Source organism: Aethalodelphis obliquidens, unplaced genomic scaffold (assembly GCF_003676395.1).
Source record: "Aethalodelphis obliquidens isolate GAN/ISIS:26980383/991018 unplaced genomic scaffold, ASM367639v1 scaffold70, whole genome shotgun sequence".
NCBI classification, from domain to species: domain Eukaryota; kingdom Metazoa; phylum Chordata; class Mammalia; order Artiodactyla; family Delphinidae; genus Aethalodelphis; species Aethalodelphis obliquidens.
Genome location: NW_020838014.1, coordinates 9,042,290 through 9,066,801, shown reverse-complemented (window position 1 = coordinate 9,066,801; position 24,512 = coordinate 9,042,290). Strand labels below are relative to the sequence as shown.

Sequence of the window (24,512 nt, the reverse complement as noted above, 5' to 3'; positions counted from 1 at the left end):
TGAACCTCAGTTTCCTCAAATGTGAAATGTAGAACTGTCTACCTTGAGAACTGGACATCGGAATGATTAAGTGAAATAAAAATATTATATCTAGATCTCTATCCATATCCCTCTCACCCCTAGCCCAGTGCCTGCCACATAGAAAGCACTCTCTTTTCATTAGAGGAGAAGGAGAAAGGAGTCCTGGCCAGAGGAGATGCCCTCTCCCTGCCCCTTTGAGCTTTCAGGTTACCTCTGGTGTCTGTTCTGGGTGTGGGTGTTTGTGACTTGTGAATCTCGGCTCACTCGTGTGGGCATAGTAGAGGTTTCCCAAAAGACCCGCTCTGGGAATGAGCACTCTTTTTTTCTGATGACAGGAAAAGGATGGGGAAAAGGGATCTCCAGGGTAGTGCCAGCTTTCCCGCTGACGCCCTAGGAAAGTGGCCCGGCAGAGGTTGAGCAGGCAAAGACTAGAGAGGCAGCGCACCACCAGCCGGAGGGAGAGGGGGCCAGCGCGAGGACTGTGGTGACGGTGACAGGGGCAGGGCAGGGGGGGGAGGAGGAGGACTCAGTCTCCTTCTGGGGAGAACGCGGCGAGGAGAGGCTGCAAGGAGGTAGACGGGAGAAAACTCATTAAATGAGCAAAGATTCTAGGAGCACAAGAGAGAGAGGGGAGGGAGGGATCTCGAGGGGGAAGGGGGAGGAGAGAGAAAGAGTAGGAAGAAGTGGGCGGAGGGAGGGTGACAGATAGCGATTAAAAAGAGGGTGGGAGAGGAACGACCGACAGGCTGGAGAGCAAGGAAGAGTGGGCAGCGGGGGAGAGGCGGCCAGAGAACCAAGAAGCCAACTGGAATTCCAGACAGGAGGAAAAGAGGAAGGTAAGGGGAAACTTGAACTTTAAGAGATAAAACTACCAGTTGATGGGAGAGAGGCAGAGAGAGAGCCTTGAATCTCCAGCTTTGTTGCTGGATCACAGCAAAACTCTCTCTCTGCACCTGTGGGTTTCCTCCCTGCCCCTCTCAGCAGTCCCTGTGATGGTGAGCTTTGGGTATATTAAAGAGAACAGCTTATGAAGCAGCAGATAAATCACTTACTCAATTTAGAAGGAGCTGTAGAAATGCAAGCGGAGGGCCTTTGCCGTCCATCTACCTCTCACAGATGCGCCGTGCTCCAGGGGCATCTTACAAGCAGGACACCAGGTCATTTCCAGGCACTTTTGTGAAGATTGGCATTGGCCCTTTAAAAACCCAAGCCATCGCTGTTTTACCATGCTTCCTCTAGGCTTGGAATTCTTTTTGAAATGCTTTCCACAGCATCTAGGAAAGTGTTTTGATTTTTCCCCCCCCAGGGCATGTTGGATGGTTTAAAAATATTCCCTGCTTAGTTTCCTATGGAGTATCATGTCCCCGCTGTCCATTGTGAGCAATCTGGTCACTTGCTGTTGGAGGAAAGAGGCTGGTGAGATCCGGAGAGGAAGCCGGGGAGAGGTGCCCACCGCAAGGTCTCCTTTCCTGCTGGGCGCAGGGCAGGAAGGTTCCTGACAGCCCCTTGATCTCCCTTCCGAGCATGTGGTAAAGGAGCCTGGACTCAGGGCCCAAGAGACCTGGGCTCTGGTGCACTGAGGGGCTGTGTGACCTTAGGCCAGACAGTTCCCCCTTCTGGGCCTCAGTTTCCTCATCTGTAAAATGAAAGGTTTGAAGTAGCAGGATCCCTCTGGTTCCCTTCAGCAGTAACACTGTCCAAGGCTGAGATTCCTTAGCTCAAATGCACCTCAGAACCACTACAAAAGGGGAGGCTGACACAGGAGTTTACATCCTTACTGTGCCTTTGTTCACTTTTTCCTTCGTCCCCCCTCTCTCAGTATCCTGTCATAATGGAGGAGTTCTTGGTTCTGACCCGTCAGCATCTCACTGGGCTGTCTCCTGAGCACAGCTCTGGCACAGCGGGCCCGACTGGCCTAAGAGAAGGAAGGGCAGTGTGGGGAGCGCTGGGCAGGGGGTCGGAGGCCGGGGAGGAAGCCAGTGACACTGAACAGAGAAGAAACCAAGGCCACCCCCATCTGCCTGGGGTGGTGGCTTCACGGCTGGGGACACAAGCTGGTCTTTAGAAGCATCCTAGCTTAACTTTCACATCATCAGGCCAAGTGGTCGCCATCTCTTCCACCCACTAATCCTGGAGTCACAGCCCAGCCCAGACCCTGTTCTCGTGGGACAGCTCTCTCCACCCTCCGGCCAGGTTCCCTGCGGTGGCATTGCTGTCCGGAGCCTTCTCCCCTCGCTGATCCTCCAAGCCTTTTCCTCACTCAGCAGCTGTAGAGCAGCTCCAGTGACCACTGGGCATACGGCAGGCAGTACCGGGACGTGTGTTTCCTGGTTTCCAAACCGGCACCCTCAGGGCATCCCCTCCCCGAGACGCGTGAAGTTCAGAGAGCCACGGCAGTAACGCAACTGTGTTGCCCAGCTTGGCCGCTGGCTTGGAACCCCAGAGATGTTCTTGCTGGGCTGTTGAGACTGGTTATTGTTCTTGTCTCCTAACTGCCTCACTCCTGTCCCCCTGCCAGGTACTGGTCTAAAGTCCTAGGCCATTAGAACCGGAAGAGGTCTCCTAGATTGCCAGTCAACTTCTTCTTTGACAAATAAGGAAAACAAGGCCTAGAAAAGGCAAGTGACTTGTTGAAGACGACACAGTGAGTCAGGGCCAGTTGAGTTGGGAGAACATCCCGCTCTGTTCACGCACACCTAGGGCTCTTCTGCCTTCCATCCTTGGCTGTGTTTTCTGAGCCTCCATTTCTCCCCAAACCTCCCTGCTTCCTGCATGGAAGCATCTCTGTAATCCTGCTTCCTGGCAGTGACACCACCTGCCCACCTGCTCCTGCTCATCTCCGCCGGCTGGTGGGGGGCACATGCCGTGGAGGGTCCTGGGCTCTCGCAGCCAGCCGGGCTACCGCAGGGCAGCCTGGCCTCTTGGGTCCTGACTGATCCCCGCTCTGGGCCCAGCCAGTTAACACAGGGCAGGGAGCCTGTCTGTGTGGATCGATCAGGACAGGAACTAGAAGACCTGCAGTCCTTAGGGCCAGGGAGACCCAAGGCCCAGGCTCTGCCTTCCGTCCCAGGAAAGAACTCCCCCACCGGGGAGTCCAGCAACTCTCTGTATGAACTGGCTCCACTCTGGGCTCCAGGATTGAACTGACTGAAGGGGAGAGATGCCCACTTTCCCGGGAAAGCTTCAGTTCTCCTAGGAAGGAAGGTGACTTCCTTTCTACAGTCAGAAGCTGCTGGCTCCTGGCAAATGACCACTTTATGCCACTTCGTGAATCAATTGTTTCTGACATTTTAGCAACTCATGGGGAAGAAAAATTCAGCCTTCAATAATCCACTCACCTTCATAAGGAAAGGGAGTCAGGAGGTCTCAGAATCAGAGGTACTGAAATAACACAGAGGCATCTTAGAGTTTATCTGATTCAGGGGTAAGGCAGAAGGAAGGGCCTAGGCATTTGGAATCACATTTGGGTTAAAATTTCAGCTGTGTAAACCTTGGGAAAATTATTTAATGTCTCCGATCCTCAGTTTCTTCATCTGTCAAAGAGGTTAATAATAAATAATTTCCTTGTAAGGTTTTATGAAGATTAAATAAAATAATGTATTTTAAATGGCTACCCCATAGTAAATGCTCAATGAATAACAGAACAATAGAGTGGAATCCAGGTCACCTGGTGCTCAGTCCAAGTCTCTTTGAATTGAGACTCATTTGATGTAAAGGCCTTTCCACAGTGAAGGCTCACCATGACATGAAATTCTGAGAAGGTACTGCTTGGTTTTTATGACCACAGATTTTTTTTCTGGGTCGACTTTTGCTGACCTCTAAGTTGAGAGCCAGAATATCTGGATTCGCCTCTTGGCTTTGTCACTTTGCCACTAATTTGCCACACCATCGCAATTGGGCGAGTCACACATGTTCCCCAGATGTTCTAACTTAGAGCTGGAAAGGCCTTAGCAACCATCCAGCTCAACCACTTAGTTTTACCCATGAGTGAACTCAGGCTCAGGGAGGGGGAATGTCTTGACTAGAGTCACAAAGAAATAGCTGGAACCAGAAAGAGCCTCTCTTCTGAGGCTCTTTTGTCCACAGAGGACTTAGAGAATCTTAATCCAACCTGGCATCTTCATGATTCAGGACTTCAGGAGAGGACAGGTGTGTTTAGGGGTCAGGATGCCTCTTCTCCTCAGATCACAGAGTAGACAACCTCCTATTTCTCTTTCAAGTAGAACTGAGCTAGCTTCAAACCTACACTTGTGGACATGCCTTTGGATTGGTGATCAGATTCCAAAGTGCTGCAGCTCCTCAGAAGGAGGGAATTATATGAAGCACATATTTTATAATATGGACTCATGTGGAGTCCATCTCTAGGCCCCAAAGCTCGAGTTAAAGAAAAGTTCAGGGGCAGGACAGGCTCGACCAATTACGAGAACACAAGGGACCTGATTGGAGTGGGTTTCTACACCTCCCTTCCTCTCCACCCCGCCTCTCTTCTTTCCACCTAGTGAAATAACTGATTTAGAGTTAAATTAATATCCTTCCCGTTGCCCATGTTTTCCCCACCTCTGATAGTCACCCTCCCCCACTTGGTGGCACATAGGGCGTCCTTGCTGTGTCCCTCTAACCGGCCTGCTGCATGTCAAATGCTGCATCAAGTTGACTAGTTGGGTCATGTTTGAGAGGAGTTTTTACTGGAAACGGCAGAAAAGAAAACAAGGAACTAACATTATTGAGTGTCTACTATGTGCCAATTACTGTTCTAGATGTTTCCACTTACTCACACATTGTTCAATCCCCATGAGTAAACATTCTCCTTTTTTCAGATGTAGAGGAAACTGAGAGGTTATGTTACTTGCCTGAGGTCACACAACTAGAGGGTGATGGAAGCAAGGTTCGATTCCCACTCTTCCTGGGAACCACGAGTCCCACCACCTAACTCTTTCTGTTCCCGTTGCTGTTGTTACGATCTGACATCAGGGGAACACCAGAGCCTGCTGTCCGGCCAGCCAAGAGCCCGGCAGTCGACACGGCCGCAGCCAAGAACACTTACTGGCTAAAAAAGGAAATAACTTTCTATATGTGAATTCTGGCCAAAGGGTGGCAGATGCTGCAGAGTCTGGGAATCCTGACCACTCTGGGCTGAAGGCCTCCACGTGACCATCAATTCTAGGAACAGCATATGCAAGGGACGGCCAATCCACAAGCCAGAGGCTAAAAGGAAAACCCTGGGCCTCTGACGGGAAAAGATCTGCTGGGGGGTTAAGACACTGGAGCTCTGGTCACAGGTTTGTCACCAGCTGTCAGTCCTATCAGTCCTAGGGCCTCTTTGCTTTTCTTTCCCTTTAAGAGACACAGGGTGAGCTGTGACAAAGCGAGAGAGAGGCATGGACATATATACACTACCAAACGTAAGGTAGATAGCTAGTGGGAAGCAGCCGCATAGCACAGGGAGATCAGCTCGGTGCTTTGTGACCACCTAGAGGGGTGGGATAGGGAGGGTGGGAGGGAGGGAGACGCAAGAGGGAAGAGATATGGGAACATATGTATATGTATGACTGATTCACTTTGTTATAAAGCAGAAACTAACACACCATTGTAAAGCAATTATACCCCAATAAAGACGTTAAAAAAAAAAAAAAGAGAGACACAGAGAGAAAGGCAGGAGCCAGGCAGACCAGGTTCAAGTCCCTGATGCAGCATTTGCTACTTGTGTGACTGTACAAGTTACTTAAATTCTGAGTCTCAGTTTTCTTGGCTGTAAAATGGTATAATACTGCTTTCCTAGCAGGGCTGAAGTAATGGTTAGAAAGTAATGTTAATGTCATGTAAGAGTTAGTATAGTTAGTATAGTTATATAATACTATATATAATAACTATATATAGTTATATAATATATATATAGCTATAAAGTATAGTTATAAAATGCTTCACACATGGAAAGCACTCAACTTAGTGATATCTGTTATTATGATTACTTAACTTCCCCGGACCTTTGTCTTCATCTTGTATAGAAATAAAGGGTTGAGTTCGCTTGATCCCTAGATCCTTTTTAGCTCTACTGTACTATGAATCAATGACAAGATGTTGGAAATAATAAAGCATTTCGTAAATATAATTTTCATTAATAACTGCATAGGTATTAATCAACCCCTTCCGGTAATTAATAAAGACCTCCTGATAGTTCATTGTAATTGAATATCTCCATTTGCCAGCCCCTCCCAACCATTCCTTGTAAATATGTCTTCTCCTAACTTTTTAAGAAGAAAATTACTTATCCTCGCATAATTCTCTTTCTCTACTTTGCCTGCTCCCTTCTACCTCCTTGGCTTTGAAACGACTGTCGGCCGGCAGGATCTCTGAGTGGACCACTCTGTCCTTACCATAATCAAATAATAAAATTTAAAGAGGAGTTAATTATCTGCCTTGGCTGGAGTAGCAGGAAGACTAAAGTGATAGTTAATCTCCTCCATCTGTCTCTTTTTCCCTCTCTCTCATCTCTAGCTCCCTCTCCCCTCTCTAGTGGTCAAGGTTCAGGGGTGCAGGCCCCCTCTGGACTTTTCATTCTGAGAAAGTTGCCCACACTGCCCAACTCGGTAGCTGTAGGTATATCATACATCTATCTGGTTGAAGTAGCTACCCCAAACCTAAATCAGGAAAAGAATGAGAATTCTAAATGTAAGAGTTACCCTTAACCCTGCACAAATCAACTCTGTATTCTAATAGTTAGCTCACAACTATCCCTGTGGCAGTTATCTTGTGTAACAGAGGCCAGCTTTCGATGAGTAAGGCTTTTCAAAGAAAGGAACTTAAGGTGAGTTAGATAGAATCTAGTACAGCTCTGAAGGCAGGGGCATCACTGTCAGAAGAGACAACAGCTGGCTTTGGTGACAACTTCACCGCTTACTAGCAAGTCATCCTCAAGTGATTTTGCTCAAAACACCCTCTCTGAGCCTTGTAAGAAGGGGACGGGGGCAGTCCCTAGTTCCTCCAATTACTGTGAGAATCAAATGAGAATACATATATATCAAGAAACTTGCAGAGTGTCTGGCACATAGAAGGGTCTCAATGAGTGTTAGGTTTTCTTATAATTATTGTTATTATCACCTAGATTCAAATTCTCTTTTTGTGTAACTCTGGGTAAACTAGCAAATGAAGCTGAGAATCTCGAAGGATAATAAAGATTGATGAGGTAGCTGAGGACCAAGACCGCTCTCTCATGTAATCCTCCCTACATATCATCTTAGGGAGAAACTACTGGGGTGAGGGAAGATTAGAAAAATGTACATTAGTGAATAAGCTCCAAAAGAGTTCCAAGATGATGGTTATAGTTGGCACTTCACTTTATAAAGCCACCTTTGATGTCTGGTGTAGCATTGGGGCGCACAAACACTTTCTGAACCGAGCTGCACTGACATGATACCATGTCTAAGGCATCCTTTGAGTGAGGCCCTTTGGGTCCTTTTACAACAGAATTCTCTTCATTGGGAAGCAAGTCAACCCTGCCCTTGCCGCATTCCACTGTATGGTGAGAGGAATTAGAGCATGGGCCCAGGGGATTGTTACTATTACTGTGAATAACAATCTTTATTGAGAACCAGAGGTCTGTTAGATACTATCCAGTACATGTGTCATTGTCCAGAATTAGACTCAGCCTCTGCAGAGTGGTCTTAAAATCTAATGTTGACAAACTTGGGTGAGTTTCCCAGTGATGTGGGGGAGGCAGAGAAAGAATAGTCCATGGTGACCAAGTCTCTGCTCTAGACATGTTCAGTCCTGCTGAGCCAAGTGGAGGACTCTCTCATGGGCAGAAGGACGGCTCAGTGGCTTTTCTCTCCCTGGTGTCCAGGTCACCATAGTCATTGTGCAGATGTCCCTAGAGCCAGCTTCCCAGGGAGGTGCCTCTAGTGGCATTAGGTGTTTTGAGTGACCTGAATGCTGTCATTCATCCACTGTTGTTTCTAAAAAGTACACGAGGTCTTCCCTGGTGGCGCAGTGGTTGAGAGTCCACCTGCCGATGCAGGGGACACGGGTTCGTGCCCCGGTCCGGGAAGATCCCCCCAAAATGTATATGAATCGACCTGTCAGGTGCAGGGCAAGATATTAAGCAATAAGGGGGAAGAGAGGGTAAGGTGATTCGGGGGAGGATCCAGTGATGAACAGTTACGGGGCTTGTCTTCAAGGACTCAGGGTTGAGTTGGAGAGATAATACACAGCAGAGCAAATAATTCTCCTTAGGTGTGTGAAATCCCAATGGTTTTACCATTTAACCCAAGGCCCGGCTGCTGACGTGGGGGGCCACAGAAATTGTTGTCAAATCGTAAGGGCTGTTGTATTTGGTTTCAGAGGACAGAATTAGAATCAACAGAAGGAAGAGAATTTTCAAGGCATCCCCATGGTAGCTTCTTGCTCACTTGCAACATGTCTTCTTGAGCAGGAGAGATGGGGGTGCAGTTTCAGCTGTGTGGCGCACCTGTCACCTGCAGCCTGCCTAGCTTATGCTGCAGCCACTACTAAAGGACTGCAACGAGCGGGGTGACCACCGAGTGCAGTGCCTTATGTCCGCACCCCATTTGGGGGCTTTGTCAGAGGTAATGCAATCTTACTGCCAGACCAAACATTTTTTTTCAATTATTAAGAAAGCATTTATTATGCACCTAATGAGAAAGCCTAATGCAATAAGAATACAAAGCAGAAGACAGGCTTTTGACTTTGAGAATTCTACTACCCATCTAAGGCAAAAAGCCGTTAAATCCTTGAGGGCAGGAATCATGCCTGATCTGTTTATTAATCTAACAGATATCGCTGTGTGCCTAGTATTTGCCAGGCCTGGGACCCGTGAGGTATTATTTCAGTACCCAGAACGGTAGTAGACACATAGTAGGGACTCAGAAAAAATACTTGCGGGTTGGCTGTTAGACAAGAAGCTTTTGGAGAACAAGTGTAAGGCAGCACATAACCCAGCGTGGGAATGCATCCTGCCTGCTGCATGGTAATTTAGCATCTTCAGAGTTCGGGAGACGTCCAAGAGGGACGAGAGCAATTTGCAAAGACGTCTCCATTTCCACCTAGATCTGTGGGGTCAGAAGAAGAGGTGCTGGCTATGAGCTCATGTTAATTTGGGTTTTGCTCTAAATTGGTTGTCTTTAAAAACAGTGGCTACCTAGGGTGGCAACAGTGCCCACATGGAGGAGCACCAGACTGGGAACGTAGACCCTGAATTTTATTTCTAGCCATATAATACATGAAGTAAAGGCACAAAATGATTCATGCTCACTATGCACAAATACCTTCCTCTGGCCCTTTCCCTCTTCTCCAGGTGTAATGTTACTATTACCAAAGACGTTCCCTAATGACTTCTCCAAAATGTTTGCTTTGTCCCAGGACATGACGCATTAAAAGAGGATGTGGAAGGTCTTGGAGTAAAGAACGTTCAGAGTTGGGATGTTCTTGTCCAGGTTCTAGGGAACATCTCTCTTTGCCTTGGGGACTTCAGAACTTGCATCAGTTGCAAAGGGCTGTAGAATTCAATTACCCAGGGCTCTATGGAGGGTCCAGGCCCCACCCTGAACCAGAGTCAACCCGCCTTACATTCCCATAGCCCCCTGTGTCTCCCTAATGTCAACACACATCGTGCTTTCTTGCAATTATGTGTTTGTTCTCTCTCCTTAATTAAGGGAAATAAAGGCAGTTAAGCTCAGTAAAGGCAGGGACTCCTTGCTTGTCTTTTTAATTGTTGCATCTTCAGTGCCATCATCACTGCATGATACCTGGTAACTGGTAACCACTCAACAAACTTATTAAATGAATGAACGAAAGGGAAGGACATCGTAGGCAGAGGCAACATGGGGAGCCAAGATAAAGAGGTGAGAAACTGTGGGCCATGAATACACGTGTGGGGAGTTGTGTAGCTTAAGTACTGAGTATGTGAGGGGAACAGCAGAAATAGAATGGATGAGGCTGCGCCGTGGAGGGTCTCAAGTGCAAGTTAAATCGTTTGGACTTTATAAGCAGTAGGAAGCCAGTGAAGGTCACAGATAAAGCAGTGGGGTATACTACCATTTTTATTTGACAGAATTTATTCATGGCATGGGCGGCTGCCTTTGCCCCTCCTAACACACTTCCTGCCAAGAAATGGATAATAATCTACAAAACGTTTTATGTGCTGTACACCCAGAAAACTCAATCAGTGTCTAATCTACAAGTTTCTTTGGCTGAGTTTGTCGGGGGTCCAAAGGGACCCAGAGGTGTTGGGAAACTGACTTCAGCCGGGGACCTTTCATATTATAAGCTGAGCAGCTGGTACATGATAGCAATGTTAAGTTTCTCTGACCTTGTTTGAGTCATCCAGGATGCAGCAAACGAGAGGTTTTTCACCCTATATACTGCTGCCAGGGCCCACGGGGTCTGCCCTAGCCCACACCTCCCCAGCTAGTTAGTTTCTCTTGTTCTCTCCCGATGAGGCATCCTAAGACTGTCTTTCTGATATTCTGCGACGTTCCTTTCTTGTACCTGTGTTTTACTTCTTCCAGGTGGGACTCCTTGGGCTACAAGTGAGGCAGTCAGCAGGCAAACCTCTTGGCAGACTAGACCAAAGCATCACATTCTTTGCCTTGAACTATTTATATATTTCCTTGGGGACTTGCAAGGAATGAGTGACAGAGTCAGAAGATCAAGGGGAAAATCTTCAGAAGTTGAGGAGAGTTTGGAAAACTTGCCCCAAATCCTGGAAGAATATAACATTTGTTTCTCTCTTTCTTTCTTTTTGATTGCCATTTCTCTTTCCTTCTGGCTTTCTCCCCTTCTTCTCTTCCATCTGTTTCTCTCTTCTTGGTAATGCACATCTCTCTACCTTCCACTTTCTCCTATTCTTGTCCTGCCCCACCACTTTCCTTGCTAGTCATGGCTGCCTTTTATTCAGTTCTTATATTCTGAGCACTGTGCTAAGTGCTTTTCACCTATCGCCTCATAATACTCTATGAGCTAAATGATAGTATATCCATTTCACAGGTGAGGAGGTTGAGACACAGATCCAGTAACTTCCCCAAGCTCAGCAGATATTCACAGGGATTTAAACTCCATTTAGCTAACCCCCAAATTAACTTCCCTTAATGGTTACAGGATCTCTTTTCTCCCATTTCCAACTCCCCCTTGTCTTTTCCCTCTTTTTGCTCCTCCTCTCTCCCCTTCTCTCCCTCCCTTCTCTCTGACACTCGCCACATCCTGGCCTTCACATGCGTGCTGATGACCCTGAAGGTGCTGAACACTGCACACGTGCCCAGAAGGGATCACAGACCATTCAGACTCTTATCTAATCAGTCATTTTCCTTTTGGACTAACGCGCCACAATTTTCCACTTTTGGAGGCGATGGAGGGGGCCCTTCATCATGTGAGGAAAAGGGCAAATGTCTGATCACAAACCAGAGGAAAGGGCTCAAGACTTGGAAGGGTCTTTGATATGGAAGGGAACAGAGATAAGGCCCTTTCCGCTTACTCATGGACTCTCTCATTCCCGGGGACGCTGTGTACTCTCAGGGTTGGGGAGTGGAGGGCTGGGAGAAGACAGAGCCGGGAGGCTGGTCTCTGTCAAGGTATCAACTCAGAAGCCAAAGCCTGGACCGTGAAATATGGAACCTCGCCCTGTCCCTCCTCATATGCATAAGGATAGGAACTGGGATAGGATAGGAATCAGGGGCACACTGGCAGCAAAGATGTGAAGGTTAAAGTTTGAACTTGACAACCTCTAAGGTCCCATCGTTATCAGAGGTTTTAAGATTCCAAGAAGAGAATATTTACCTTCAATTCCCACCCCCACCCCCACCCCCGCTTTTTTTTTGGTCATTCTGTTGATTAGGACTGGTTGATTAAAGGCTTAAGCCATGAGGACATTTATTGTTCATCAAGTAAGAATTCTGGAGGTAGAAGATTCAAGAGTTGATTCAGACGCCTCAGGGCACTGGTTGGCATTTCTGAGATTCTCTGGGAAGCTTCAGGCATCTTGACTCACACAAACTGTCCACAGGCAGGAAGTCGTGGGGGTGAAGAGGACTTCAAGTGAGGCTCTATTTACTGGGGATGGTAAAACATTTTCTAGAGCAATCCTTCCACATCAGACTCTCCCCACACCTCACAGACCAGAACTAACTGCAGTGGAGGCTGAGAAAGTGATAGCTGGCCTTCTCATCCTGCTTATGGGACACAGCAAGGAACAGGGGATTGGTTTGCCACCGGGTAGAAAACACCAGTGCCTGCCACCCCCTCCTTCATTCACTCAACTAAGATTCACTAAGTACCCACTCTGGGCCGGGTGATGATGGTACAGAGGACAAGAGAATTCCTGTTCTCAAGGAGCTCCTACTGGAAGAACACAGACAGGCAGAGGATCACAAAACAAGATGGCAAGTGCTGGGAGAGGACTGAGTGTCCCCAGGGCCACCACAGAGCTGAAGACGCTCAGCTTGAGGAAGCAGGGAGGGCTGGGAAAGCAATGACTGGGTTAAGTTTTGAAGGGTAAATGGGATGCAGCTAGGGGTGAGGGAGCATGTAGGAGGTGGCTGAGCGGAGAGCATTTGGGAACCTTCCAGGACTTGGCATGCTGGACACAACAAAGGCAACTGAAGGGGATAGGCAGGAAACGAGGCTGAAGAAGCATGCCAGGACCTGATGAGGGAAGGTTCTGTGTGGGACTTAAAGGTTTGGGGCGTTTATTCTGGATGTGTGGGTGAGCAGGTCTGTGTGTGGGAACCTTCTGTCTGCAGAAAGACAAGCCGAGCTGTACAGCTGGAATGGCTGCACTGCAGTGAAGTGTAGATCAGCACTGCCAGCTGCTAACCAGCTGGGGGAACCTGTGAAACCTTTGAATGTTTTTGTTTCCCACCTCCCGATAGAGTTGGCCCATGCTGGATGGCTCTGATCGTTACTGAAATAGAAATAGAAACAGAAAACGCTTCCTAAGGGGCCAAATTTGCCTCTCCCACCCTCACCTTTTTCTCTTCCACCTAGTTCTGGCCTCTGGAGTCAGAAATATATATATATATATTTTCCACCTGACAGCAGCTCAAACACATGGAACACGTGAATTATGATTTTCAGCGTATCACATACCTCATCTCATTTACCCCTCCAAGTCCTCTGGTGTAGCTCTTCCCATTTTACAGACAAGGAAACAGACTCAGTGAGGTAAATGTCCAGAGTCACATTTGCAGGCTCCTGTCCTGTGCTCTTTCCACTACTCCAGTGTTTCTCGGGTGAGGTCCTTGCACTGCCTGCATCAGAATAATCTAGGCTTCTTGCTGCAAGTCCAGATTCCTGGGGGCCATCCCAGACCTCCTGGAGTAGAATCTCTGGAGATAACAGCACAGAATCCACATTATAACACACATCTCAGGTGATTTCTAGATCCATTAAAGCGTGGGAATCATGCTCTAATCTTGCTATCATGACTGCTTTGTCTTCTCTTTCATTTTTGCTGCGGGTGGGGGAGGAGGAAGAGAGCTTTTTAGGTGAATCTGACTTCTAAGCTGCACTCTGTTAAGGAACGCATTGGTATGGGTCAGTGGAATCACAGAGCATGATTGGACCTTCCAGATGTTTGCAGAAAGCATCCCTCTATTTTTCTCTCTGTCCCGTTTGCAGGAGTCTTGGCGTCAAGATGGGTGACTGGAGCTTCCTGGGAGAGTTCCTGGAGGAAGCACACAAGCATTCCACGGTGATCGGTAAGGTCTGGCTCACCGTCCTCTTCATATTCCGCATGCTGGTGCTGGGCACGGCTGCCGAGTCCTCCTGGGGGGACGAGCAGGCTGATTTCCAGTGTGATACGATTCAGCCTGGTTGCGAGAACGTCTGCTATGACCAAGCCTTCCCCATCTCGCACATTCGCTATTGGGTGCTGCAGGTCATCTTCGTCTCCACACCCTCTCTAGTGTACTTGGGCCACGCCGTGCACACGGTGCGCATGCAGGAGAAGCGGAAGCTACGGGAGGGCGAGAGGGCCAAAGAGGCTCGGGGCGCTGCCTCTTACGAGTACCCAGTGGCCGAGAAGACAGAGCTGTCCTGCTGGGAAGAAGCGAATGGAAAGATTCCGCTCCGGGGCAGTCTGCTCAACACTTACGTCTGCAGCATCCTGATCCGCACCACCGTGGAGGTGGCCTTCATCGTGGGCCAGTACCTCCTCTATGGCATCTTCCTGGACACCCTGCACGTCTGCCGCAGGAGTCCCTGTCCCCATCCTGTCAACTGTTATGTGTCCCGGCCCACGGAGAAGAATGTCTTCATTGTCTTTATGCTGGCTGTGGCCGGACTGTCCCTTTTCCTCAGCCTTGTTGAACTCTACCACCTGGGCTGGAAAAAGATCAGACAGCGATTTGTCAAGTCACAGCAGGGCATGGATGAGTGCCAGCTTCCTGGTCCCTCTGCCCGCATAGTCAAGAGCTGCACACCACCCCCTGACTTCAATCAGTGCCTGGAGAATGGCCCTGGGGGGAAATTCTTCAATCCATTCAGTAACAAGATGGCCTCGCAGCAGAACACAGATAACCTGGCCACTGAGCAGGTGCGAGGCCAGGAGCAGATTCCTGGGGAGGGTTTCATTCATATCCGTTATGCCCAGAAGCCTGAGGTACCCAATGAAGGCTCCCCAGGTCACCGCCTCCCCCATGGCTATCAGGGTGACAAGCGCCGTCTCAGCAAGGCCAGCAGCAAGGCCAGGTCAGATGACCTATCAGTGTGACCCACCGGTGTGGCGGAACCAGGACCAGGTGGGAACAAAGGAGGCTCAGAGAGGGAAGGTGTGTCCCTTCTGACCCCATCTCTCTCATTCTCATCACTGCTCTACTCAGTTTTGGCCCTGGATCTCAATGGCATTGCTCATTTTTTCCAGAAGCTATGACCAGGTCTTTGTGGGTGCAGTAAGAGACATGGCTACCTACCCAGGCTCCTTCACCCTCCACTCAGAATCCTCAGTGAAGCCTTTCATATTACTCAGCGAATGGGATAGAGGAGGGGACGGGGACCATGGCAAATCTGACCTGGGAGGGACAGCCAGGGGGATAGGATGACTTTCTACATACCAGCCGCACACCAGATGGATTCTCTAAGCCCCTCTGGCGTCCTTGACCCGATCACCCTTCCTCCTGCAAGGAAGAGCCCAAAGTTCCTGGCCAGCAATGAGCATGAATCAAGGAACTTGCATTATATGTGCTCTTGAATCTGTTGTCTCCTTGAACCATACCTTGGGGTGGTGGTCAGGTTGCCATGGGATGCCCTTGGCTGCCCCTCCCTCTACCCAGTCTTACTTAAAAAGAGGCCCTTAGAACTCGACCAGCAGCCTCAACTTTACAAGTGCCTTGGTATGTACCTCTGGCAAATGTCTCACCTTGATGATGTTGCAGCCTTTCCTTCTGCCAGGGTGTACAACGAGGGCGGGGAGGGGGGTGAAAAGCTCTCCTAGGGAGTCACTGTGCACACTGACTCCACCGGCATTCCTGCCACCACGTATCAACCTGCAGCTCTTTTACAGTTCAACCTGATGGTAGAAACCATCCCTTCCAGTCCTCCCTTGGCTGTCCATCCAGTGCTCCCCTAAAAACCTTATTGACCAGGATGCCCAAGAAGCCATCATCCTCTCTCACATTCTGACCAGATCACTAGCCATGGAGGCCAGTGGAATTTCCCCAGGTCTTATTAAAACAAAGAGGGCATTGTGCTTCTCAGATTCCCCTTGGGAAAAAAAAAATAATTCTGCTGTGAAGATAAAAATGAAAAAGGAGAGAAAATACTGGAAAACTATTTTTCCCTCCTGTTTGCTTCCTTGCTGACTGCCAGCTTAGAGTGCCAAGAGGAGGTGTGATGACAACTATGGAGGCCCCCATATCTCTCTTTCCCTGGAGGATTTAGCAGGGGCACGAAAGCAGAAAGGGAATCTCCAGCTCTCTTGGCAGGGCCCTTGTTTAAGAGCACAGAGATGCCTGTGTCTCCCCAGTGCTCCTAAAGAGACTGCCAAAAAAGCAGTGGGGACTGCAGAAAAGCCCTGCCTTCCCAGGGACTGGCCAGGTTTCTCTCTTCAGTCCATCTGTAATAGGTGGTTGCCATTTTGGATGAAGGTAAAGGATGCTCAGAAGTGGCTGCCGAAACTTGTAGGGAGACAGTTACTTTTTAAGATGCATGTGTGTGTTTGTGTGCGTATGTATATGCTGATAAGCTGGGGGAAAGGGAGGGAAGTCCTGAAGTAAGGAAAGCATGCCTTAGAGACACTTGTGTCTTCCTGCCCTTTCCTCCAGATGCCTGGCAGAGGGGCTGAGTCTCACTGTTTTCAGTGTCATTAACCTAAAGAGAGAAGCATGAGAGGTCGGGACAGAGGCTCAGAAGGAGGCTTCAGCCTCTGCCCCACCTGCCCATCTCTGGGCCCCTCTGCTGATACTTGGTTGTTATTGGTGGGTGGGGAGAAGGATGAGGGTAGAGGGGTGGAGGAAACTGACTGGGATGCCATTTAGGGAAGAATGACTGGTCATCCCAGGTTCCTGGAGGGGACACCTTTTAATCTATTCTCTGGCACTGGCATTAAGACTCTCTCTCCAAAACAAAGCAAAAAAACTCTCTTTCCTTCCATCTCTGAAGTGTGTTTGTTTTGTGAAATGAGTGTTCTTGGATTAGAAATTCTGTGAGATCAGTCCTGATGATGGGGCTCTCAGGAAGGAAAAAGGAAATAATATGTGTCGTTTGTCCTAATAAAGTCTGGCCCTACATTTATCTCTCCTTTGTGTCCCTTTCATGCTGTGACTACAAGAGACTTGGTGGGGGAGGGGAGCATTTGGAGCCAGTCACCAGTCGATCAGTATTGCGAAGAGCTTTGGAATCACACATGCCAGCGTGAAAATCCCAGCTGCTGATTTGCAGCTGGACTCCAGCAAGCTCCTTAATCTCTGAAGCTTGGTTTTCTCATCTGTAAACTGAACCTAGTAATATCTACCTCATAGGTTGTTAAATGAGATACTATTTATAAAGAGTACAGCAGAGTGCCTGGGAAATAATAGTGTCATTAAATGGTTATTATTGTTATTATCTTCATTATTTTTGTTGCTATGTTGAATACATAGTATTTGAAAACCTGGGATGCTGAGGGATGGTTACAGAACTTGCCTTTATGGAGCTCACAGTCTACCTAAGATGATCAACTAAACCACATAGAGGAAACAATTAGAATAGAATGAAATAGGAATTCATTGATTATCAATTCTAGGAACTATAAGGCTCCAGGAAGTGATACATAGGAAAATACTAAATAGAAGAGGACAGACCTGACCTGAGCCTTAAAGAGTGGCTAAGGTTTTAGAGAAGTGAAGACCTCAAGGATGACACTGTGAAATAGGTCTGGGTATCCCCATTTTACAGACATGGAAGCTGAGTTCCAGGAAGTTTCTCTGACAGTGGGCAGCTTCTCACTGGCTTCTTTGGGTGAAATCTCATCTCTTTGGAAGAGCAAAAATGATTCTTGCTCCAAACAAAGGGTCCAGGGACCACTCAGTCCTTCACCAGCAAATGGGTACCATTTCCTAGAGGAAGAAACAAAGGCTGGGAAGAAAACAAATGGAAGTATTATCTGAACTACCAAGTGGTCTTGTCTATCAGGGCAGGAAAGCTCTTATGGGGACTTCCCTGGTGGTCCAGTGATTAAGAATCCATTTTGCAATGCAGGGGACTCCAGTTTGATCTCTGGTCAGGGAACTAAGATCCCACTTGCTGCGGGGCAACTAAGCCCACGTGCCGCAACTACCGAGCCCACGTGCCACAAGTAGAGAGAAGCCCACACACCGCAATGAAGACCCAATGCAGCCAATAAATAAAAACATATTTTTTAAAAAAAGAAAGCTCATGTAAACAGGGTTAGCAAAGAGGTCATAGAACACATCTTGTGACACCAGTGTTGAGATTCAAGGGTGTTCCTAACATCTGGAGTCTATCCAAGGGTAAGGTGCTCAGCCCAAATGTGCCTGAGCAGTCTAACTGGAAAATGCACCTGGGATCCATTTTTCTTCCTAGAAAAGAAGTAGAGAATCTCTTGGTTTTATAAACATAGCTATTAACATTTGACAGTTTGTGTAACACCGAGACTGCAAAAGCCAAGGGACTTATTTTATAGTGAGTAAGATTTCAACCTCATGTATCTACTCTCATTTTATTTCCTTTCCCTCTCTAAATGTCCACCACTAAAGAGGTAAGCTGAGTACTAATCTAATGAACACACTTTGGGTTGTAGGCTCCTACAGGCCCCTTTCCTTAATTTCCTTCCTCCAGTGCCAGATAAGACCAGAATTTCTACCACTAGTGTTTCACTCCTATGACTGAAGTGTTTAAGTGGTTAATGTTAATAACACTACTATGAAGAATCATATTATGAATGAGTTTTCAGATTTCTTCTTAATAGCAGATTTTGATAGCAGAGGGGAAAACGAAAGAACAAGGGCACCAGGTACTTGGCAGGTGTCTTGAAGGATTGCTTTCATGACGTAGAAATGAAGAAAACAGCAAGACTAAAGAGGGGAGCCAAAGATAAGGTGCCCACTTCCCAGTCCCCGGTAGATCCTGGAAGCGCCTGCATTTAAGTCCATGATTTGGCCCTTACTGTCCATGTATTGGACAAACAAATTTACAAATGACAGCTACGTAAATAGAACACGATCGACAGTTTATCCCCATTGGTCACCTGATGGTCAGCAGAGATGAGTATGGTCTATAGTTTTTTCTTGTCATTTCAATTGGAAAAGAGAAAAACTTGCATTCAACAAATATTTATTGAGCACCTACTTTGAAGTGGCACTCTGTTGGGCTTTAGGAATACAATTTTATAGAACAGGTACGGTTCCCTCCTTTTGGAGCTTATAGCCTAGTGGGGAAGACTCCCTCACAGAAGTAAATGAACAAAATAATTACAAATTGTGATAAGCGCCTAGAAAGAAACAGACTGGGGGGCGGGGTAGCTAATAAAGGTGGAGGGAGAGACCTTCTTCAGATAGGATGGGCGGAAAGACCTTTCTGAGGAGGTAATTTGAGGCTGAAATCTGAGCTGAGAAGAAGCCAGCTACTGATGAGTAGGAGAAGAACTCAGGTAGGGGAACGCAAGTTCCTTCCAGGAAACTGCAGAATCCAGCTGTCCCTGACCTCAATCTGGTCCAACATTTTTGAAAGACATAATTCAAGCAGCACCTAGATAGCACCTAAAACAACACTGTTGGGCACCAACTGTTGCAAAACACACCAAGCCTCAAGGGACAGAGAAGTCTTTTTGCTCAGAGAAGCAAAAGGAACATACAAAAGGTCTTAATTAAAACAACTAAATATCATATGTTAACATTCTAGAAAGCCCTATATGATGTTGCAACTATTATTTCCATCAGTATCAATTCCTGTAACATACTTGGGGCCTTCTAAACTAGGCCTGTTTCCTAGAGTCCAGGCTGGTAGGCAGAAGACTGTGTCCAAAGGGGCTCGGAAGGAGCCAGCAAGGCATGGTCCAGAGGAGCCTTGGCATCAGAGGAGTCAAAACAGCAAAACATCGAGTGCACAGAGAGGGGGAAGTGAGGAGGGAGGGGGAGCACATCCGCAGGGAAGCCAGGCTACAGCAGCCGTGCAAGACGCTGGTCGGGCAGGCCCCGCTGGGACATCTTTCCGCTGGATCTGGATTTGGAGCTAAACCTCCAGACTCAGAGGAGGCAGTTGACATGGGCAAAGCAGGGCTTCATCCTAGGGGCTGGATTACTAGGCGGACCATCAGGACAGAGTCTTGGACAGAGTACAAGGTGGGCGCACATTATCAGCCTCAGTAAGGTGCTGATAAAGTCATTGCCAGTAATATACATGATTTAATAGATGCCTTCAAAACCTTAAACCACAGGAAGGACCAATCGTGAGACTTCCAGGCACCTCAGCAAGCATGGTGGTGGGCAGGGAGATGATTTTTGGCCTGGAACCTAATATTGCTCTGAAATCACCCCAAGCTGGTATCTACTTCCTTCACCTACACATAAGGCCAGCACAGCCCTGGGGAAGTCATGGCTTGGACACAAGGTTTAAGTCCCCTCTGTCCCTTCAACCTTTTCCATTACCCCCATTCAAGACCCTTGTGTGAAAGGGCACCCGTACTTGCTAACAAGGGCTTCCTCAGAGAGCAACTGAGAGCTATGTGAGAACCCATTCAGGAGAGCGCATCGCCCTGGGCACTGCAGCCTGGCCACTGCTAAATCCCCTTAGGTGACAGCTGCTGTTCCAACAGGGGACGTTCAGGGCAGGGTGGAATTGCTTTATGCCTTCCTGGGACTCTTCTTCAAATGAGCGGGAATATAAATTGGAGGGGTTTAAGCTTACAAATGTTTGAGGTAAAATTCTGCATTCGAAAACCAATGTAAAAAATGTTTGGGGTGTGACTTGCTAGGGAAAAGTCCATTTTAAAAACCCTCATATTTTGATAATAATTATGAAGCACGCTTGTAGTTGTTAAGTGCTAACTCTTTTCTAGGTTCTGTGCTGAGATTTCATGAATTACCATTTCATCCTTACGCTAATCCTACAAGGTCAGCTGACCCCACTTTACAGATAAGGAAAAAGAGTCAGTAACCTACACAGCTAGTAGGCGGTAGAGCTGGGTTCCAAACACTCATCTCTCAGTCTACAGTGTGCTTCACTTAAATGCTTATCATATATTCTTAAGTAAAAAGGCGAGATACAAAATTGTATGTACACCATGATTACAATGAGTAAAATAGGTATTTATAAGAACAAAGACCTGAAAGGAACAAACAAAAATGAAAGCAGTTTTGCCAGTATGGTGGATCTGTGGGGGTGCTTTAATTCTCCTTATTTTCTAAACTATTTTAATATTATCATGCTATTTTTGTAATTAAAAAATTTTAATTATATTTATATTCAACCTTTGGTCTAAATTTGGTGTTCCCCTGGGGCGGCTGCCAGGAGCTGCCTCTCTTCGTTTCCGCAGTTCTCATGCCTGGGAACATTTTTCTTTCTTTGGGCTCTGACTGCCACCCTTAAATGGAATAAGATTAAGCAGGAGGCACCCACCCCAGGGTCTGGGCTACCGACCGTGTGACAGTGGATGGTCTGCCTCCGGAAATAGCTGAGCATCAGAGGGAGGGTGGAAGGCACCGTGCGCACCCATGAGCTCCTGCACACCCTCAGTGTGGTGGGTGTGGACAGTGTCCGCTCCACGTCAGGTCAGGGCCATGAACCATGCACTGTTTGGGTGGTTTAGAAGGATATCAGCGGGAGAGAAGCCTGCCCTCAGATGCTCAGACCTAGTAGGAGAGGAGAATGGTGCCAAAGCCCAGGGGACAAGCTCAGTATGGTAAGCACGAGAAAAGCAGCAGTGCGGTTCTCAGAGCAGGGAGGGGACCTCGGGAGAGGGAAAGCTCGGGGAAAGCTTCACAGAGTAGGTGCTGCTTGAACTGGGCTGTGAGAAATGAATAAGGTTTTATTGGGCTGGCCAAAAATTTCGTTCGGGTTTTTCTGTAACAGCGTATGGAAATACCCGAACGAACATTTTGGCCAGCCCAACATTACATAGAGAAAGAAGACTTTCTAGTGAGAAGAAATAGCGTGGTATGTTCCAGGAGCTGGGAGGAGCTGAGAGGGGAACACTGGGGGAGATGAGGGCAAGAGGTGGGAGGATTCTTGAAAGTGTGCCTTTCACCTTGTAGGTGGTAAGGAGCTATGGAGTTTCTTCGGGCATCTGGGGAGTGGGGTGATCAGTTCCTGAGGTCGCCTATGGCAGCAAGACGCTGCGGAGGGAAGACCCTGGAGGCTGATTATCCACGAGGCTCCCTTTAATCTGGGGATGAAGTGAGGGGATACAGACAGAGCCTCAGCCATTGGGACTTGGTGACTGGTGAGGAATGGGGTGAGGATGGTGGTAGGAGAAGGAAGCCAGAGATAACTAAGAGGTTTCAGGTCTCTGTGAACATTTATTCATTTATTAAACAAAATTCACTCCAGGAGAGGGTAATGGGTATATTAGACCACTTTTATGTATCACTTCAGATCCTCTCAGTCTTACCTGCCTCTTATTCCAGCTGCCCGTGGGTGTGGACCAGCTGCACACAGGAGCATCTGACCTCCCTCCAGGGTGCACCTACTGACACAGTAGTAGAGATCTGCTCAGCACCTATGCCGGCACATGGACACCCAGAAGTAGGGGATAATCAGTGCAACACAGGGCAAACCTCTGAACAGGGGGAAACAGAAGCCCTTCCTCTACCCCTGCTACCACTACCCTGGTGGTTCCAAGGCCTGGTTATTAGGGCTTCTCCAGGGTGTAGCCCTTTGGATTGAGCACCCCACTTAGCAGTGCCCGGTTCAATAACACATCTTCCTATGGGCTCCACCTCCTTCCCTGCCTCTCTCTCCTTGCTCCCAAACTGTACACCATGATGAAGTGTAAACACAACAGTTCTGCCTCAGGCTCTGCTCCCTGGGGAATCCAGACTGAACCAATGATTCCATTTTGAAATCTAGTGGTTTTCACTCTACTCAGAATTGTAGAACATTCAGACCAAGCCTGGAGCATCAAGGTTGGTAGCGATACTGCACTCCTAGAACAAGTATCGGTATGTAGGTCACAAATCCTGACATTTGATAGAATTCTGAAGTCCAGCATTTATAGGGATTCTCATAGTTTCTTGTGTGTTAGTCTTGTCCACCTGGATAGATCTTCACCTCCAAGACTCTGTACCTCACAGCATTTAGGACAATGTTGGGCAGGCAGAAGATGCTAGAAAACATCTGCCAAGTTGAACTGCACTTGTTCTCTTTTATTTCCCTGAATTCCACATAGTCTTCAGCCGCCTCACTTAATCTACAAACTAGTTTCCAAAAGGGCATGTCCTTCTCTTTGTACTGCTAGCGCATGGTGAAATGGCACCGACGGAAACTTCCACTGCGTCAAAGTGTGACGTGACTGCGCTCCAACAGACACTGTGTGATTATACAGTGGTTTATCCAAAGAGCTCCCCTCCCCGTGGATCTGGAGCTTCTGCCTGGGAAATATCCAAGCTGGTTGCGGCTATCGTGCCCCTGCGTCCCTCTTTCCAGGACATCCCCCCTCCCGCCCACCACTGACACACCATGACAGCGCCCCAGTTTTGTTCGAATTTTCAGTGGGAAAGGAAGTTAAAAGTGTAGAAAGAAATTATTCTCCCCTCCTCAGTTAACCAAGGACTTCATTGCCACTAACTTGTCTCTCTTCTTCCCCATCCCTTAAATGGTCTCAAGATTTGGGGAAAATAAAAAATTACTACACACATACACATACACACACGTGCGTGCATGCACGCGCACACACACACAACGGGGCCTCTATCTTAACATTTATAGCAGCCTTTAACCCAAAGGACTTTCTGGGAGAGGCAGGCAGCCAAAGCGATGCTGGCCTTTCTCTGGGCCTCCTGTGTCAGGCTCAGGCAGGAGACCATGAGCATGGAGGTGTTGAGTTTGGACCGTCAGGGCACTTCAGCTGGTAGAGAGTGAAAGGCGCCCTCTGATAGCTGGGGCTGGGGGCTGTCAGGGCGTGGAGAGAGCTGCTCAGGTGGCAGCTAAGCTTTCAAAGGAAAACACCTCTGGCTTTTCAAACGCACACTCTTTCTGCTTCCTTTTCCTGGCACCCACTTAGACCCTGCCATTCCAAGTCCCCTGCTCACTCCTTCCAACACCTTCTGTCCACCCTGCTGACTTTCCCTTCCCACCCAGCAGAGCACTGGGTCATGGGCAGATGGATTCATGTGCATATGACTCGTCTTGCCGACTAAACCCCAGGACGTCAGAGTACATCTGACATTTCTTTTCTGTTGCTCACTGTCCCTAGCATAAGAATCATAGGATTTTTAAATAGGGAGAGGCCTCTAGCAATCAAACTTAACTCTTATTTTCCAGGAAACTGAACCCTGGAGAATCAAGGGTTCTAGAACCTCAGTGCTGAGCTGCCATTCAGCCCAACCTCCTGATTGCTGCTGTGACCTTCTCTCCACTGCCTGCCAGAGGTCGTCCAGCTTCTCCTGGGCACTTCCATTGGCAAAGCCTGCGAATGGTTAGGTTTAATTGGCCTGGCTTCCCAGACCCAGGGTCAGAGCCCGGATTTCTACTTACATGACCTCTTTGAGCTCTATGAAATAGTTTAATAGTATTTAACTCATAGGATTGCTGTGAAGAATAAATTAAGCAAATAATACCTAGTATCAAATGATTACTTAATAAATGTAAGTTATCATTATGCCATTTTCTAAGACGGCCCAGCCTGTCTTCAGATGGATCCGTTAGAAACTTAGTTTTCTTTTAGTTAAAGTCTTTTTCATGTAGTTTCCATCTTGTGTGAGTTGCCCAAAGTCACCCAGTGAGTTAGTGGCAGAACTGGGACCAGAACCCAGATCCCTTCACAGGCCAGGCTCTCTCTGAAGCACCTGCTGCATAAATGAAAAAGAAAACAATCTGCCATAATAAAACAC

At 47.8% G+C, this 24,512-nt stretch overlaps 1 protein-coding gene and 1 long non-coding RNA gene across 3 annotated transcripts in view; one reads left to right on the top strand and one right to left on the bottom strand.

Annotated features, from left to right (window-relative positions):
* Positions 1 to 764: 764 nt before the first annotated feature.
* Positions 765 to 17,173, top strand: GJA5 (gap junction protein alpha 5). The gene is made up of 2 exons (XM_027091153.1): positions 765 to 857; positions 13,648 to 17,173. The coding sequence occupies exon 2, from the start codon at positions 13,664 to 13,666 to the stop codon at positions 14,738 to 14,740; it is 1,077 nt and encodes a 358-aa protein (XP_026946954.1). The 5' UTR covers positions 765 to 857; positions 13,648 to 13,663; the 3' UTR covers positions 14,741 to 17,173.
* The window catches only part of LOC113611796 (uncharacterized), a 67,650-nt gene continuing 57,385 nt past the window's right edge, over positions 14,248 to 24,512 (bottom strand). For both annotated transcript variants that reach the window (XR_003429599.1, XR_003429600.1), the window contains exon 3: positions 14,248 to 14,352. This is a non-coding gene — a long non-coding RNA (uncharacterized LOC113611796). The remainder of the gene's footprint in view (positions 14,353 to 24,512) is intronic.